This window comes from Podarcis pityusensis, assembly GCF_964106645.2.
Source record: "Podarcis pityusensis genome assembly, chromosome: 7".
Classification (NCBI taxonomy): Eukaryota; Metazoa; Chordata; class Lepidosauria; order Squamata; family Lacertidae; genus Podarcis; species Podarcis pityusensis.
The window spans coordinates 29,954,562-29,969,956 of record NC_138031.1 but is presented as its reverse complement, the minus strand read 5'-3'; the positions used below and the strand labels follow the sequence as shown (position 1 = coordinate 29,969,956).

At 43.1% G+C, this 15,395-nt stretch overlaps 2 protein-coding genes and 2 long non-coding RNA genes across 5 annotated transcripts in view; 2 read left to right on the top strand and 2 right to left on the bottom strand.

Moving 5' to 3' along the window:
- Positions 1-15,395, top strand: part of LOC308481351 (myelin P2 protein-like) — a 215,637-nt gene that overhangs the window by 93,033 nt on the left and 107,209 nt on the right. The window lies entirely within an intron of this gene.
- Positions 1-15,395, bottom strand: part of LOC308481408 — a 50,953-nt gene that overhangs the window by 18,120 nt on the left and 17,438 nt on the right. The gene's annotated exons all lie outside the window — the stretch shown is intronic.
- Positions 6,909-10,326, bottom strand: LOC308481409. Its single transcript, XR_013988648.1, has 3 exons — positions 10,088-10,326; positions 9,703-9,822; positions 6,909-6,969 (listed from the first exon to the last, which is right to left on the bottom strand). It is a non-coding gene; the product is annotated as an uncharacterized lncRNA (long non-coding RNA).
- Positions 10,410-14,677, top strand: MRPL53 (mitochondrial ribosomal protein L53). Its single transcript, XM_081013700.1, has 3 exons — positions 10,410-10,581; positions 11,731-11,843; positions 14,364-14,677. Exons 1-3 carry the CDS (start codon positions 10,481-10,483, stop codon positions 14,489-14,491), a joined length of 342 nt encoding a protein of 113 aa, XP_080869826.1. The 5' UTR covers positions 10,410-10,480; the 3' UTR covers positions 14,492-14,677.

The window sequence follows — 15,395 nt, the reverse complement described above, 5'->3', positions numbered from 1 at the left end:
TAAATGCTTTGTTTTGGAGACAAATCTCCAAAGTTTTGTAAGCAGTTATTGAAATAAATGAGTTTGCCATGCTGGCAGGGTACTCTGTGAAATATGACCCAACAGCCTGGCCCTAAAACACAGTTGCTTGGAAGAACATCCCATTGATTTGCAGTTGATCTGCCTGAGGTCCCTATAGACTAAGCCACTATCATTTATTCTGATGCTTAAGAGGAATCTAGGAGGCACACTGTTAGGTATTCTTCAGAAATATAATACTCATTCAGAGAGGCTTACAACTGTGGATGTATAATTGTTTGCAATTAGGAAAATCCTACCTGACTGAAGTGATTTGTATGTTTTCTTCCTGTGTATTTTATGTTCAGGCTGCAAAAGACAATTCAGAGCGGGGTGCTTCCCAAAGGGGCCTTATATCACAAGCATTCAGGAAGGTATTTCCCCCCCCCCTGTATTTTCACTCCCACACATTCCTCCTCTTTCAGTCAGGAATATTCATTGCTATTCTGCTGCTTGCTGTCCACATCAGTGGGCAGAGCTTGACTGAACATACCTTGGTAGCGAATTTTGTCCCTCCCCACATCAACCCCTTCCTTGCTCTCCACTACTTTTTCTGTTTTGGACATGTTCTGTTCTGGACACTTCTGTACCTGTTTCTGTGTGCACCTTAAAAAAGAAATCCCATGGAGTGTGCAAGAGAAAAAGTGATCAACCTCAGTCATGGTATTTCATAATGGACAAAACGAAGGCTTGCATTTTAATTTGTGGGGGGAATATCCATTTTCATCTGGTAAATGTTTTGTATGTTGGTGCAAGAGAAGATAGGTAGAAAAGGAGAATTCCTGGATGCCAAGATTCAAGTTTAGGCAAGAACTCTTTGGTGAGAGAACCCCAGCAAAGATTTAACATCACAAAATATGCCGCAATGTAAAGCATGGAAATATAGACTGTTAGAACTTTAAAATATGCCCTTCTAAGTTCCTTTCAAAGTTCCCTTCTTCTCCCAGCATAGGAAAATGAACTTACATGTTTGGTAAGTTTTTTAAAAATGGCTTACTTGCAAACTTTTCAAAGGTCTGGTTCATACACTTTTCCATATGTACCGTATTTTTTGCACCATAACACTCACTTTTTTCCTTCTAGAAAGTAAGGGGAAATGTCTGTGCGTGTTATGGAGGGAATGCCTATGGGTCGCGGGGGAGATCTGCTGCAGTCGTGAGCAGCATGGTTCCCCCTCCTTCCCTCCTCCGTGGCTCGCTTTGAAACAGCAAAGCGGGAGAAGAGCTGCTGAGTGGGGAAGAGAGAGGGACAGAGAGCCTGCTTCTTTAAAGGAGCAAAGCGGGAGAGGAGAGGAGCCGCTTACACAAGTGTAAGCGGCTCCTGTCCGGTTGGCTCCTTTAAAGCAAGCAGGCTCTCTGTCCCTCTCTCCTCCCCACTCAGCTGGCTAAATAGCAGCAAAGTTTTTCAGCGAGCCAGGGAGGAGGGAGAGAAGCAGAGCCTGCTTGCTTTAAAAGGAGCAAAGTGGGAGAGGAGAGGAGCCTTCTCCCCTTATACCCCTCTTCTTCATTATTAGCAGCATCCTTCTCCACCCACCCCAGGCGTGCTCCTTCTCCTCTTATACCCCTCTTCTGCATTATTAGCAGCATCCTTCTCCACCCACCCCACGCGTGTTCCTTGTCCCTTGAGTGCTTTTCCTTCCCTCCCCACTTAAAACGTGGTTACAAAGCACGGATCCACATGGATCCTCAGGATTTTTGCACTGGGTCACCCCAAATTCACCATCAGATCACATAGCATGTCCATGGCTACAGCTTGCACCAAAAAAATCACGCACCCACTGTTGCCTGGGGCCGCAGTGGTGCAAAAACGGGGTTACAAACATGGATCCACATGGCTCCTCAGGATTTCTGCATTGGGCTACTCCAAACTCACTGTCAGATCACATGTCTGTGGCCACAGCATGAACCACAAAAATCATACATCCACTGTTTCGTTTAGAATATTTTTTTTCTTGTTTTCCTCCTCTAAAAACTATGTGCGTGTTATGGTCCGGTGTGTGTTATAGAGCGAAAAATACGGGTAAGTCAGAAAAACTGCAGAGACAGTGAAACTTGACTTACTTACAGAGTGGTAAAGGTAAAGGTAAAGGTAAAGGGACCCCTGACCATTAGGTCCAGTCATGATTGACTCTGGGGTTCCGGTGCTCATCTCACTTTATTGGCCGAGGGAGCCGGCGTACAGCTTCCGGGTCATGTGGCCAGCCTGACTAAGCCGCTTCTGGAAAAACCAGAGCAGCACATGGAAGCGCCGTTTACCTTCCCGCCGGAGTGTGCTTTTGAACTGTTAGGTTGGCAGGAGCTGGGACCGAGCAACGGGAGCTCACCCTGTCGTGGGGATTCGAACCGCCAACCTTCCGATTGGCAAGCCCTAGGCTCAGTGGTTTAGACCACAGCGCCACCCGCGTCCCTGGTCTGTACCAAGCCCTAAATGAATCAGCACTAATGCAATGGTGGGTATTCACAGGGGAAATTACAAGTATGACAAGATTCCTTACACTCTCATTCAGTGGTTAGACCCCACCCTCAAATTGTGTTTCTCTAAGGAAATGACCTCACACAAACAAAAGCACTGCACCACAAAAACTGTTAAATTGGTTTCTTAAAATTGCAAAATGGTAAATGTGCTTAATTGGTATTGATTTTCTATGGCTTTAGTAAGACTTTTGAAATACTATATAGTCACCTTTAATAAATCAGAAAGCAGGGAGCTCAGCACTATCAACATCTTTCCAAGGCTTTTAGTAACTAGAAAACAAAGTATGAAAGTCTTTTGAAATATGCTACTGATCTCTCTCTCTCTATATATGTATATATCAGGGTGGTTTGTTTTATTATTGCAGCCTGCATTATTGAAGTCATGGCACATTTTCCTCATGAGCATTAGCTAAAACCATTAAGGCCTTCATTTATTTAACGCAACTGAAAATTCTTCTACTGTATTTCAAGGGGAATTTATTCAACCAATTAATGCACCATTTAGGTTTCCTGCAGTTTCTTATAATGCTGCACAATGCAGCAATTCTACATTTCCCCCCTCCAGTTATATCAGCATAAGAGCTAGTGGAGACGGGATGCTTATTTTATTAATTTCATATGTGAATCGCTTCCCATAAAAGCGATTTAGCAATTAAAACATATATAAAAACAATTTCATGTCCAATACAGAGAAAAACCTTCACTTAAAAGTCCTGTTGGGACAAGAACGTATTCAACAGGCATCCCGAAAACAGTAAAAGTGAAGCCTGTAACTGACATATAATGAGAGAGTATTCCATAGGGTAGATGCCACCACAGTAAAAGCCAAAACCCAGAAAAACTGTCTGAGGACAAACGCCAGCTCCCTCGGCCAGTAAAGCGAGATGAGCGCCGCAACCCTAGAGTTGTTCACGACTTAACTGTCAGGGGTCCTTTACCTTTTTATAGACCATGGGTAGGCAAACTAAGGCCCGGGGGCCAGATCCGGCCCAATCGCCTTCTAAATCCAGCCCACGGACGGTCCGGGAATCAGCGTGTTTTTACATGAGTAGAATGTGTCCTTTTATTTAAAATGCATCTCTGGGTTATTTGTGGGACCTGCCTGGTGTTTTTACATAAGTAGAATGTGTGCTTTTATTTAAAATGCATCTCTGGGTTATTAGTGGGGCATAGGAATTCGTTCATTTTCCCCACAAAATATAGTCTGGCCCCCCACAAGGTCTGAGGGACAGTGGACCGGGCCCCTGCTGAAGAAGTTTGCTGACCCCTGGTATAGTGGTTGCCACATCCATTCTAAATTTAGCAAGTAGAACCAAGTGTTATGATACAGTGGTACCTCGGGTTAAGTACTTAATTCATTCCGGAGGTCTGTACTTAACCTGAAACTGTTCTTAACCTGAAGCACCACTTTAGCTAATGGGGCCTCCTGCTGCTGCCGCGCTGCCGGAGCACAATTTCTGTTCTCATCCTGAAGCAAAATTCTTAACCTGAAGCACTATTTCTGGGTTAGCGGAGTCTGTAACCTGAAGCATATGTAACCTGAAGCGTATGTAACCTGAGGTACCACTGTACTTACTTTACAGGGCTGTTGTGAGGATTACAATTTGGTAATTCAGCTGAAATGCGTTGAACATGCAAAATCACTACAAAACATTGGGGTTTTTTTAAAATTTCTACTCCAGCCACAACTACATTTATTTACTGATTTCCACAAGATGTCTCAAAGCCACTTAGAAGCCCATGAAATACAAAACAACTTGATAATCAATTAAAAACCAAAGACACATAAAAATACAATAAAACTAAGTTCCTGAATATTCTCATCCAACAATCACTATAAAAAGCACAAATCCTACCCCACACCACTGAACGATAACCGCCACCAAATGGGCCTTAAGCTAAAACATAGCAGGACCCAGGTTAATGGTTCAAAATTGTGGGTAAACAAAAATGTTTTAGCCTGGCACCTAAAAGCTGACAATGTTTCCCTGGAGAGAACATCCCACAAGTAGGAAGCCGCCAATGAAAAAGGGTGTTCTTGCATTGCCACCTGCTGCAGCTCCCGTCACATGCAGAAGCCGCTGCTGCTGATCACAGAAATATTACAGTGGGAAGGCCGGGTGGCTGGGAGAAAGGGAGAGAGCCAGTCAGCAATGTGCAAAGCTGGTATCTTCTTCAAACTGACAAAACTGTTGTCCTCTTCTGTACAGTGGTACCTCGGGTCACAGACGCTTCAGGTTACAGACGCTTCAGGTTACAGACTCCACTAACCCAGAAATAGTACCTCAGGTTAAGAACTTTGCTTCAGGATGAGAACAAGAAATCACGCGGTGGCAGTGGGAGGCCCCATTAGCTAAAGTGGTGCTTCAGGTTAAGAACAGTTTCAGGTCAAGTACGGACCTCCAGAACGTATTAAGTTATTAACCCGAGGTACCACTGGACAGGAAATCCTGTACACATCTGCATATATGTGTACAGGATTTCCGTTCAGGTTAAGAACGGACCTCCAGAATGAATTAAGTTCTTAACCCGAGGTACACACACTGGACAGGAAATCCTGTACACATCTGCATAGATGTACACAAAATCCTGGACAGGATTTTGGTTAAATGCAAAGTGGCCTCAGTACAGTGGTACCTCGGGTTAAGTACTTAATTCGTTCCGGAGGTCCGTACTTAACCTGAAACTGTTCTTAACCTGAAGCACCACTTTAGCTAATGGGGCCTCCTGCTGCTGCCGCGCCGCCGGAGCACAATTTCTGTTCTCATCCTGAAGCAAAGTTCTTAACCTGAAGCACTATTTCTGGGTTAGCGGAGTCTGTAACCTGAAGTGTATGTAACCTGAAGCGTATGTAACCCGAAGTACCACTGTACTCTGAAACTTGGGTCTTCAACTGGGATCACTCTACTTACGGTCTGTGAACACAGGAAGCTGGCTTTATCATTGTCCTATCTTGCTTGTGTTTGCTACACTGATTAGGAGGGGCTTTATTGGGATTTCGGACAGGAGTCTCGTACAGCCCTACCAGGAGATGCAATGGATCAAACCTGCATTCAAAGCTGATGCTCTGCCATGGAGCTACGGCCCTGTGCCCATTAATCAAGTGCACATAGAAAGGCTTGCTTGGGGTGTGCAACACAGCTGTGGCATTTCCCCTGAAATCACGCGAAAAGGAGGAAAGGAAGAAAATCAATTATCGTAAGAATTCAGAAGCATTTTAAAGCTCTTGCATTCTGGAAAACATCATGGAGTAAATTTATTGGTCCCTTCCCAACGTTCCATGGACCAAAGACTTTGGAATCCATGCTCATGCCAGGAGCACATTTTTGAAAGTGCTGCATACCAAAAAGAAAGTCATCATCATTTCCAGAATTTCTCTGCCATTATGCCTTTTGGAATCCTGCACTCGCAGACCACAGAATACTGGAACAGGCAGCCTGATCCTCTGCACATTGATTTGCAAGCAAGTCCACCTGAGTTCAGTGGCACAACAGCTCACCATCCAATGTGCCTAGCACTGCAGCCTCACAACTTTGCTGACTGCTGTGTGCAACTTCCTTAATGCAATCATTGCTCACTAAAGTGCTTTCTTCTAAAGTCCCAAATTCCAATTCCTTGATTTAGAGCAGTCCATATATCTAAATATATAACATTTAGCAGCACTGATACCAAAGTACAGCTTAAGGGGATGAAAACCAACAAAAATAAGGCAATATTCTTCTTACTTTGTTGTAGAATCTATGATTAGGAAATCTTTTGCCTGACTGTGATGCTGAGAATTTCTAGAACTCAGGGGAAAGGGCAAATAAGGCACATGGGCATTTCTAACTGATGAGAATACGTGAAGCTGCCCATATACCAAGTGAGAGCTTTGATCTAGCTCAGTATTATTCTCACTGACTTGTTTTCTGACACCATCAGGAGATCTCACCTGAATTAATAACTTTTGGGCCATGTCTCGCCTCGCCTCTTTGCACCTTGGAGTCCCAAGGTGACATATATCTTATTCAGAGAAGGGCCAAACAAGGTCATAAATAAGTAATATCAAATGATACATCTCAGACCAGAGAAAGACACTTGTAACGCAACTCGTCATCAACAGACCCGGCAAGAAGCAGCAGGGCAGCAATTTAGTGAAATGAAAAATGGGAGACTGGAAGCAAGCATAAAGCAAAATCAATTGTCAGTGCTGCAGGAACACAAAAACGTTCCCAAACACGTCAGCTGAGAAGTCTCACTCTTCTTAAGCGTAGTAGATTAATTAACCAGACCTGAGAGAAAAGTAAGGCAGCAATGCCAAGAAAAGATGTTCCCAAAGATATAATAAGACAGGCTGGGATTTAATATAAAAAAAAGCCCTGGCTCTTTACCTGACATGGGCGTGTGAAACAATTATGAAGATTTGCTAATTGCAGCATCACACTTCACCTGCGGAGTTCTGAAAGAAAAAGAAAGTGCAAAACCAGGAAAGAGGACCACAGGTCTTCAGTGGGACACACCTGCACACACAAGCAAGATTGTCAGTGGAACGGCAACTCTCCATGAAAAGGGATGGGGGAAATGTAGTCTGAGGACTGTTCCATTTCATAAATGGGAACCTTAAGGCCTACACCAGGGGTGCTATCCCAATGTTGTTAGACTACAACTTCCCATAATCCTTGGCCATTGGCCAATGCTGACTAGGGCTGATTGGAGTTCAGCAGCATCTTAATTTTTTTATTTATTCAAACAATTTATATACCACTTAGCTACAACAGTCTCTAAGCAGTTTACAAAGGTACAATAAAGAAAACAGTCAAAACTTTTAACAAAATCAAGCATCAATTAAAATATCTGCTGGAATAAAAAAGTATTCAGTAGGTGTCAGAAGTTCAGGAGGGGAGAGGGCCTGTCTGAATTAAACTGGGAGTTCCTTAAAATAGGGTCCACAACACTACATGCACAGCTTCTGGTGAATTTTGTGGCCATCCCTGTTTTACTTGTGTGCTGGCTACCCTGCTCCAGACACCTCAGAACCAGGTTATCTGATTAACAGGTTAATTTATTAACAGACCACCTTCTCTCGTCTAAGTCCTCCAGGTCACTGCAATCTACTGGGGATGCAGTAAATGACTTTGTAAATAATAAATGCTCTAGAGAGATTACAGCTTCCCATCTCAGATGCATTTTTTTCTATTTAATTATTCGTCCTCCTTAAAAAATAATAATTCTGCCTTTCAGAATAAAATCTCAGAAAGCTGCTGCTTTTATGTATTGTGGTGATCAATTGTATTATTTTTTATTCTACAATACCTAGTACAACATCCACTGTTTTTTTGGGGGGGGGGGATGACAGTAATTGCAATAGGTCATATACAATATTCAGGAAGGAAAGTCTGTAAAGCTTTTCTCACTCAGAAATGCCCCCTGCTCCAATAAACAAAAACCACTGAAGTACATTGAGCCATTGTTTTAATAACTTGTGGAGGAGTAGCCATGTTAATCTGTTATAGCAAGAAAAGCCAATAGATTTAATGTGGCCTAAGCTATCATGATCTAGAGTCACTTCATACACCTGATGAAGTGGGCTCCTAACACCAAGGCTGCAAGTTCGATCCCCATAAGGGACAGCTGCATATTCCTGAATTTCAGGGTGTTGGACTAGATGATCCTCAGGGTCCCTTCCAACTCTATTTTTCTATGATATAGTCCAAGGAAGCTTATGTCACAATAAAGCTATGCATCATAAGAGCCTTCACCATTTAGCAAATACATGTAGAGTGGGTCTTCTGCCATCTTGTGGCAGAAGGGTTACATGTGTTCAATAGATGCTCATCTATTTCAACTGGAGCCATTGCTTTGTAAGTTCAGAGTGCAGGGGGGTTGTTTTTTTTGGTGGTACAAGCAGCTGTGGTACATGATTCCAAAGCTGACCCCAGGATCCTTTGCAGTGAAATAAACCATTGGTCTTCCACTGGTGGGTCAGGACTCCCTATTGGGCCGTGGCCTTGTCTAAGGCAGGTTGAAACAAGCCACACCGCCACCATACAACATATATTGTAGAAAATGAAATGAGTCCACAATTGCACATATGGGTTAAAGGTGGGTCCCAGGTCTTAAGAAGTTGAAGACTGCTATAATATAGGATAATGGAGCACAGCTCACAATCCAACAGTTGCCCAATTTGCACAGTTCCTCACACAGTCCAAGAGCTGCTCAGACTGGTTTACTCTGGGACTTTGGAGGGAGTCCTGGCCTCCATCATTTGCAATGTGCTGCTACCTCAAGTGACTGCTTACATACATTTAGAAGTGCCCTGATTTTTATTTTATTTTTTACAAAAAGCTTTCTGGCAAAATGGTAGCATACATATTTTTATTTTTAAAAAACCCACTCAAGTATCCATGTTTTCATTCATCAAAGCCTGTCTACCCTCCCTTTTCCATAGAAATGTACTGACTTTTTTGCATATTAGCTATTTCTCAAATCCTTAAAAACCAATTATGTTTTCTAGGCATTTATGACTATGGCTATGTACACTTCTGATGCTATGATAACAATAAACACTTTACAAATCCCAGTTCAGCCATTTAAATTTGTTCTCTATTATAATCCTCAATGTGACTCCTGGGGATTAAGTCTCATGGAACTCAGTGGATTTACGTTTGAGTAAACCTGTTTCGGAATGCACACAAGCCTCAATAACACTACCATTACGTATACAAGAAACCTGATAAGTAGATAGATTTGCCCTGAAGAATGTCACCCTCCATGCCAGTCCACAAAAGTTTATATATTGATAAAATTGTCAGATTTCAACAATTCTTTGTTGGTTTTTGCTGCAATGGACAAACAAATCTACCCCTCTGGAAATGACAACGTATTTGTGTCTGTGGGTTTTGTTTTTTAAAAGAAAAGTTCTTCATCCCCCCCTCTTCCCAGGGGAAGAGCTGATTCGGCTGATTGAGGCGAAGAAAAAGATGCCCCACCACCACTCCCATTTGATGTACAAGTTGGCTAGAATAGCTGAAACTTATCAATACTGGAGGGCATCCTGCTCTCACAGTGGCCAACCAGATACCTGTGGGAAACTCCAAAGCAGGATTCGAGCACAAGAGCACTCACCCCTCCCATGGCTTCCAGAAACTGGTATTAATATTGTTTTGTTTTATTTATTAATTTTGTATCCCACCCTTCATTCGGAGATCTCAAGCATGGGGTTGGCCACTGCGAGAGCAAAATGCCGGGCTAGATGGGCCAGTACGTTTTTATTTTCTTAGCTTCACAGGGGAGAAACTCTGCAGTGTGTGGTCTTCGCTCACCTGCTGACTACAGTCAAAATAAAAAAAATCCTTCCAGTAGCACCTTTAAGACCAACTAAGTTAGTTCTTGGTATGAGCTTTCGTGTGCAAGCACACTTCTTCAGATACCTGAAGGTATCTGAAGAAGGTACCTGAAGGTATCTGAAGAAGTGTGCTTGCACACGAAAGCTCATACCAAGAACTAACTTAGTTGGTCTTAAAGGTGCTACTGGAAGGATTTTTTTTATTTTGACTATGGCAGACCAACACGGCTACCTATCTGTAACTGCTGACTACAGGTGAGAGAATTCCAAGAAGTAAGGATCACAGCGTGCAAACCAGGCATAAAAACCTCTCCTGACCCAGCAAGGCTTTCTTTATGTCATGATGCTCCCTTGACCCCGCTCTTTAAAGTTATTCTCAAATAACCGAAATGCCAATTCTGGGCTATCCCGGCGCAACAAAGAGCGAAGTTCAACAGAATTCCCACGGAATGGCACAAACTATAAAGCCAAGAGCTGCTTGACTACATTTCCCGGCAGGCCGCGCGCGCGGGGAGGAGCCCTCGTGCTGAACGCGGCGAGAGGGTTTCTGGGAACTGTAGTCCTTCCGGTCGCTCAGCGGGCAAGGCGCTCGCTCTTACCGATCCTACCGGAGGGAGGGAGGAAAATGTCGTTCGTGGTGCCGAAAAGGGCGGGGGTGACGCTCAAGCAGGTGAAGAGCGTCTTGGTCGCCTTCTGCCCCTTCGAGTCCAACGTGGAGAGCACCAGGTGAGGAGAGGCCACGGGGTTGGGATCCACTGGATCCGAAACAGGACTCCCCACCCCCGGACCCATTCATCCCAGGGCACTGATGGGCAAGCCATGCACACAACCTGCGCGAAATACACTGGCATCATAGGCACGTTTTGCCCATTCTGATTGTAGAATCTGGCTCCCAATGCTGGGCTGCGGTTCCTTAGTACTGGGGGTGCAAAGTACTTTTGTATATCTTTACGTGCTGAGAATGGGCCCCAGCTTGATTTTTTAAATAAACGATTAGCAGGACTCATTTATTTCTGACTGTTTTGCTGCTGTGCCTTTGCCCTGCTGCATGGCAGGCAGTAATTCATCCGGTGTGGGATAGGGCCTTTTCTAGTAAGCAATGCAGGGAGGAGAGAAAGAGAACTGTTCTGTTGAATTTCTACCTGAGATCATGCATAGTTTATACAAAAAACAAACAAAACAAAACCCTGCCATGCCACTCCTAAATTATTGTTAGACCTAGGAAGTATGGTGTTGGGCATAGAAGGTAAACTTTTGTACACCTTGTTTAAGCTGCCGCTTCTGCAGTGTTGGCATGCTAGCATCCCACCCCTCCACTCCATGCCCCAGTCCAGGCTCTTAATGCCTGGTATGTTGACTCTGAACATGCATTTTTAACAAGGTGCATGCTTGATATGCTATACAGATATGTTTCCTTACATGGCTTGCATCCTGATTAAGTCATGTCTAGTACTAATAATCACACTCTGCCTTAATCCAAAATGACTGAGTTAGATATTTGCCTCCTTCACCCTGAGCTCTTTCAAAAAGGAGGGCAGGATATAAATTCAATAAATAAAATGTAAATAATTCAACACCGGAGTGCTTTGAGCAATTGGTATGGCAAGCTACTAAACTGCAAGGATTTTTTATTTGTTTTTGTAACTTGTAAGATTGTATTGTCTGTCTTATGTTTCAGAGCTTTGCTCTATGTATATTTTGGATTTTGGCAGCTGATATTATTACATTGTTCCACTCTTATTCTTCCTATGAGGTGTTTTGTGGATCGTTGAGATAAAATCTTTAGACTAAAAAAATTGTTTATTGTATTTTATACTACTAACTGCTATGTTATTGATAAAATATGTTCTGATCTATATTTCTGAACCTTTTCAGAAATTTCCTACAGTGTCTGTATACAAAGAAAGCCTTTTTATCCAACAGCAACTGTGAAGTGAAAACAGATGTAAAACACGATGGGTCTGAACCAGTAATTGACGTCGTATTTGGTAAGGAAGCATTCCTGTTTTGTAAACCAAAGCCGACATGGTCAGCTGGTAGCCTTTGGGCCAGATGAACCCCCTCTAAATAATTTTCTGCTCCCTGGAAGCCTCCCTATTCAAAAAGCTGTCAAGCTGTAAAAAGTTTCCACTATTAATGTGGCATCTCCTTTTTGGATATACAAGCAGGTCCCCCTTTACAAACCCAATGCCTTCCCTGGAAATTGTTCGCCAGGCAAGTGTTTGCATAACCGAGTCCATGGTTTCCATTGTTTCCCATGGAAACTTGCCTAATGCAGGATTTGTCTGCTCCCTTTCCCCACACTCTCCATACTTTCTTCCTGAAATGGCTGTAGCCAATCAGCAAAAGAGAGGCAAAGGAAAAAAATGGATTTGCCCGATCTCTCTCACTGTCTGATTTGTCAGATTTTTCCTGTACTCTGACTTGTCTGCTTTCACTCCCCTGCCCAAAAGTGGCTACAGCTGACCAAGCAGGAAAAAAACCAAGGAAGTCGGATGTTCAGATAAGTGAATCTGCGGAGCGTTTAGCAAGGTTTTGGCATAATTCTGCAAACATTATTATGGAACTGACCACTCTCAGATCCTAAAACTACAGAGGCGAGCCATCCCTGTCCTAAAGAAGTTGGGGGTCTTCTGTGTCTTTCAAATTCAGAGAAAAAGGGTCCAAACTTATTTTACTTGTGGGATCTTAATGGAGGAAGAGCTCCATTAACATTTTACCCAGTGTTTTGGACCATTTATGCCTCTTGCCTCAAATGCCTTTACTTGAAAACCTCTTTATTTTATTTTAACCATCCTTATTGCTATTCTAGGAAGTACCTTTGATGTGTAAATACATTGGCTTGGTGATCAAAGTATTACTTTCTTTCCCTTGGTTTCCGCAAATTCCCACCCCGCTCCTTAAGCAGTGCTAGATGGCAAGAACTCATTTCTGCAGGTTGCTTCTGGCAGGAAGGTTGTAACAAAGTTTGGAACTACTATCTGCCGTATCTCTGCATTGTCAGTTAAGCCAGGAAGATAAAAAGAACTGAGAAAAGTATACTTCCAATGGCAGTGTGCTTTGACTCCACTAGATGGCTCATGGTAGCTTTTGAAAAAAAACCAGTAGCCTCACTGGATGCTGCTCATTCATGATGAACCACAGTAAGCTAGCGCATCCACACCATACAGTTAAAGCACATGGCTTCCTTCCAATAATCGTGGGAACTGTAGCTTACTCCTCTCATAGATCAATTCTCAGCACCCTTAACAACCTGCAGTTCTCAGGCATCTTTGGGGGAAGCTGTAGGCGCCAAATGTATGGTGATGATGTGATAAAAGCCTGGTTTGCCATCGCATTCAAACCTGACCAGAGTTCTATTACAAATTAAGCTGCTCTAATGGGAAGGTTAGTGTGCAACTACACACCATACAAAACCACGTCACTTACAGATAGGCATGCAAGGTTAGTGAGGGAGAAGGAGGATTTGACACAGGGTTGTAGTTTGCACATTATTATTTGAAATGTGCAGTTCTGCCCTTACATACAATGCGTGTCTATTCGAAAGTCCGTTGAGTTCAGTGGGGCTTCCTCTTAGAAAATTATGTTTGTTCTCCAACCCTTTCCAAGACCCTTACTTCATGAGCTGTGTGGTCACTGTAGCTGGCCATCTGTAACTTCCATTATCTCAGAGACTTCCATTATCAGAAACAGTGAAAATAGCTTTCAGATAATGGAATATTGGGGCAGCCGATTTCTGTCATTAACTGCCTCACATTATATTTTCAATAAGTATATTTTATTGTTCCAGCCAAAGGCCATGACAAGTACATACTGCAACAAATCAATAAAATAATACTAAGATTTACAGTGTGAAAGGAGGCACCTAAAATATGGGGGGGGGGGGGCCAGGAACATAATTAATGAATAAGCTCTACCTCCCGCCCCCCTTTAGTTCTAACTCTGTTCTCTATTCACAAAGTTTGTAGCCCTTAAAACCTGTGCACCAGTTTTTCATATGTCCATGATCTTACTTGCAAATTTAGACTGTTTTTATGTCAAACACTTGATGCAGACCCAGGGAAGATCCAGAGAACTGCAAGGTGATTTCCATATAGACCATATAGAAGGGATCCACATTCCTATAGCATCTCCACCCCAGATAAATCACTCGGGAGAGTCTGTGCACTTCTGGTGAGCAAATGTCAAAAAGCAGGAGAGCGCCAATGTTTGCTACTTTGAGTCCTGTCAAGGTTCTTTAGGTGTAGACTTGGGAGTTCTGTGGTGCCAGCCAAGTTCTCTCACTACTCTGTTTTGAAGGACATGGTACAAAGAATGATCTGCAGCCATATATATGTACACACACAGTATCCTTTTGCAGTACTTGCAGCGTTTCAATACACCTGTAATGTTGCTTTCTAAAAATCTGGAACATTTAACCAAGAATATTCACCTGATGTTGTCATGTAGAACTTGGGCAATTGCGTTTTGTTTTCCTTCTGTTCTAAACTATGTTAATTCTTTTGCAGCCGACGGTGACAGACTGATCATGAAAGGAGCCAACTTAACCATTAGAGAAATGCTAAATGCCTTCAACTCTAGGTGTGAAGCCAAAGAGAATATGGCACAAGAGAAGGCTCAGAAAAAGAGTGCCTGAAAGTCAAACAGGGAACAGTTAAGATGTTTCATATGAACTCGTGAAAACTGTGGTGCAACTTCTTCCCTTGGAATGACAGCCAGGACTTTACAAAGGTGGATGCAGTCAGAATGCAGATTGGTCCTGACAAATTGCTGAATGATGTCTTTGACCTTTTCTTTAAAGATAAAACTCCATGCAAAATAATTGATTATGCAGTAGTCTCATGTGTTATTCGTATTATTCAGACTTCTTGGAGCAAGGGGTTTAAGAATGATAGCACTAGCTGTGAGACAGTGAAAATTTGCTGTGGCACATAGGAATTGTAGTAGCCTTTTCCTGACATTTTGTTGTCGCTAAGAAAATTAGTTTCCTTCAAGACTCCTACAGCTATAGCAGAGAATGTATGTTGTTTCCATTGAACGAAATCTCTTTCAGGACCAAAAGGGAGTAATTGCACAGTTTGCAGAGTGATTAATTTTAGGTAAAGCAATAAAGGTATGTAGAGCAATCAAGAGTCAGGCTGGGCAGCAGTATGACCTGACAGGAGCCACCAACACGTCCCGTCCCCCCAATTGTTCATGCCAACCAGGGCAGAAGGCAGGGAAACAGGAAGAAACCTGAACCTGGCGTAGCAATCGGACTCAGATTGGGCCCAATTCTGTCAAGGGGCAGCAACGGAGCTGGATCAGGACTTTCTGCAGGCTGCTGACAGCGTTACCTCCACCTACCTGAACCTTTGGACAGGATGGGGTGCTTCACACCTGCAGAGCTGCTGTGGGCTGGAAAGAGGTAGATTTACCCCATTCTCCCCACCCACCCAGTGTGATAGTTTTGGGGCTTGGATTGTGCCCTGATTATTCTTTCTGCATACATCACAACCGATTTTGATAGAGCGACTGTCCACAAAGCCAAGAGTCACTGC

What these genes read in the sequence shown, in the direction of transcription:
- MRPL53 (XM_081013700.1), top strand. Translation starts at nt 10,481, where the DNA reads ATGTCGTTCGTGGTGCCGAAAAGGGCGGGGGTGACGCTCAAGCAGGTG. An exon ending in TCCAACGTGGAGAGCACCAG is followed by an intron (nt 10,582 to 11,730) that starts GTGAGGAGAGGC and finishes GAACCTTTTCAG; the next exon opens with AAATTTCCTACAGTGTCTGT. An exon ending in AGTAATTGACGTCGTATTTG is followed by an intron (nt 11,844 to 14,363) that starts GTAAGGAAGCAT and finishes ATTCTTTTGCAG; the next exon opens with CCGACGGTGACAGACTGATC.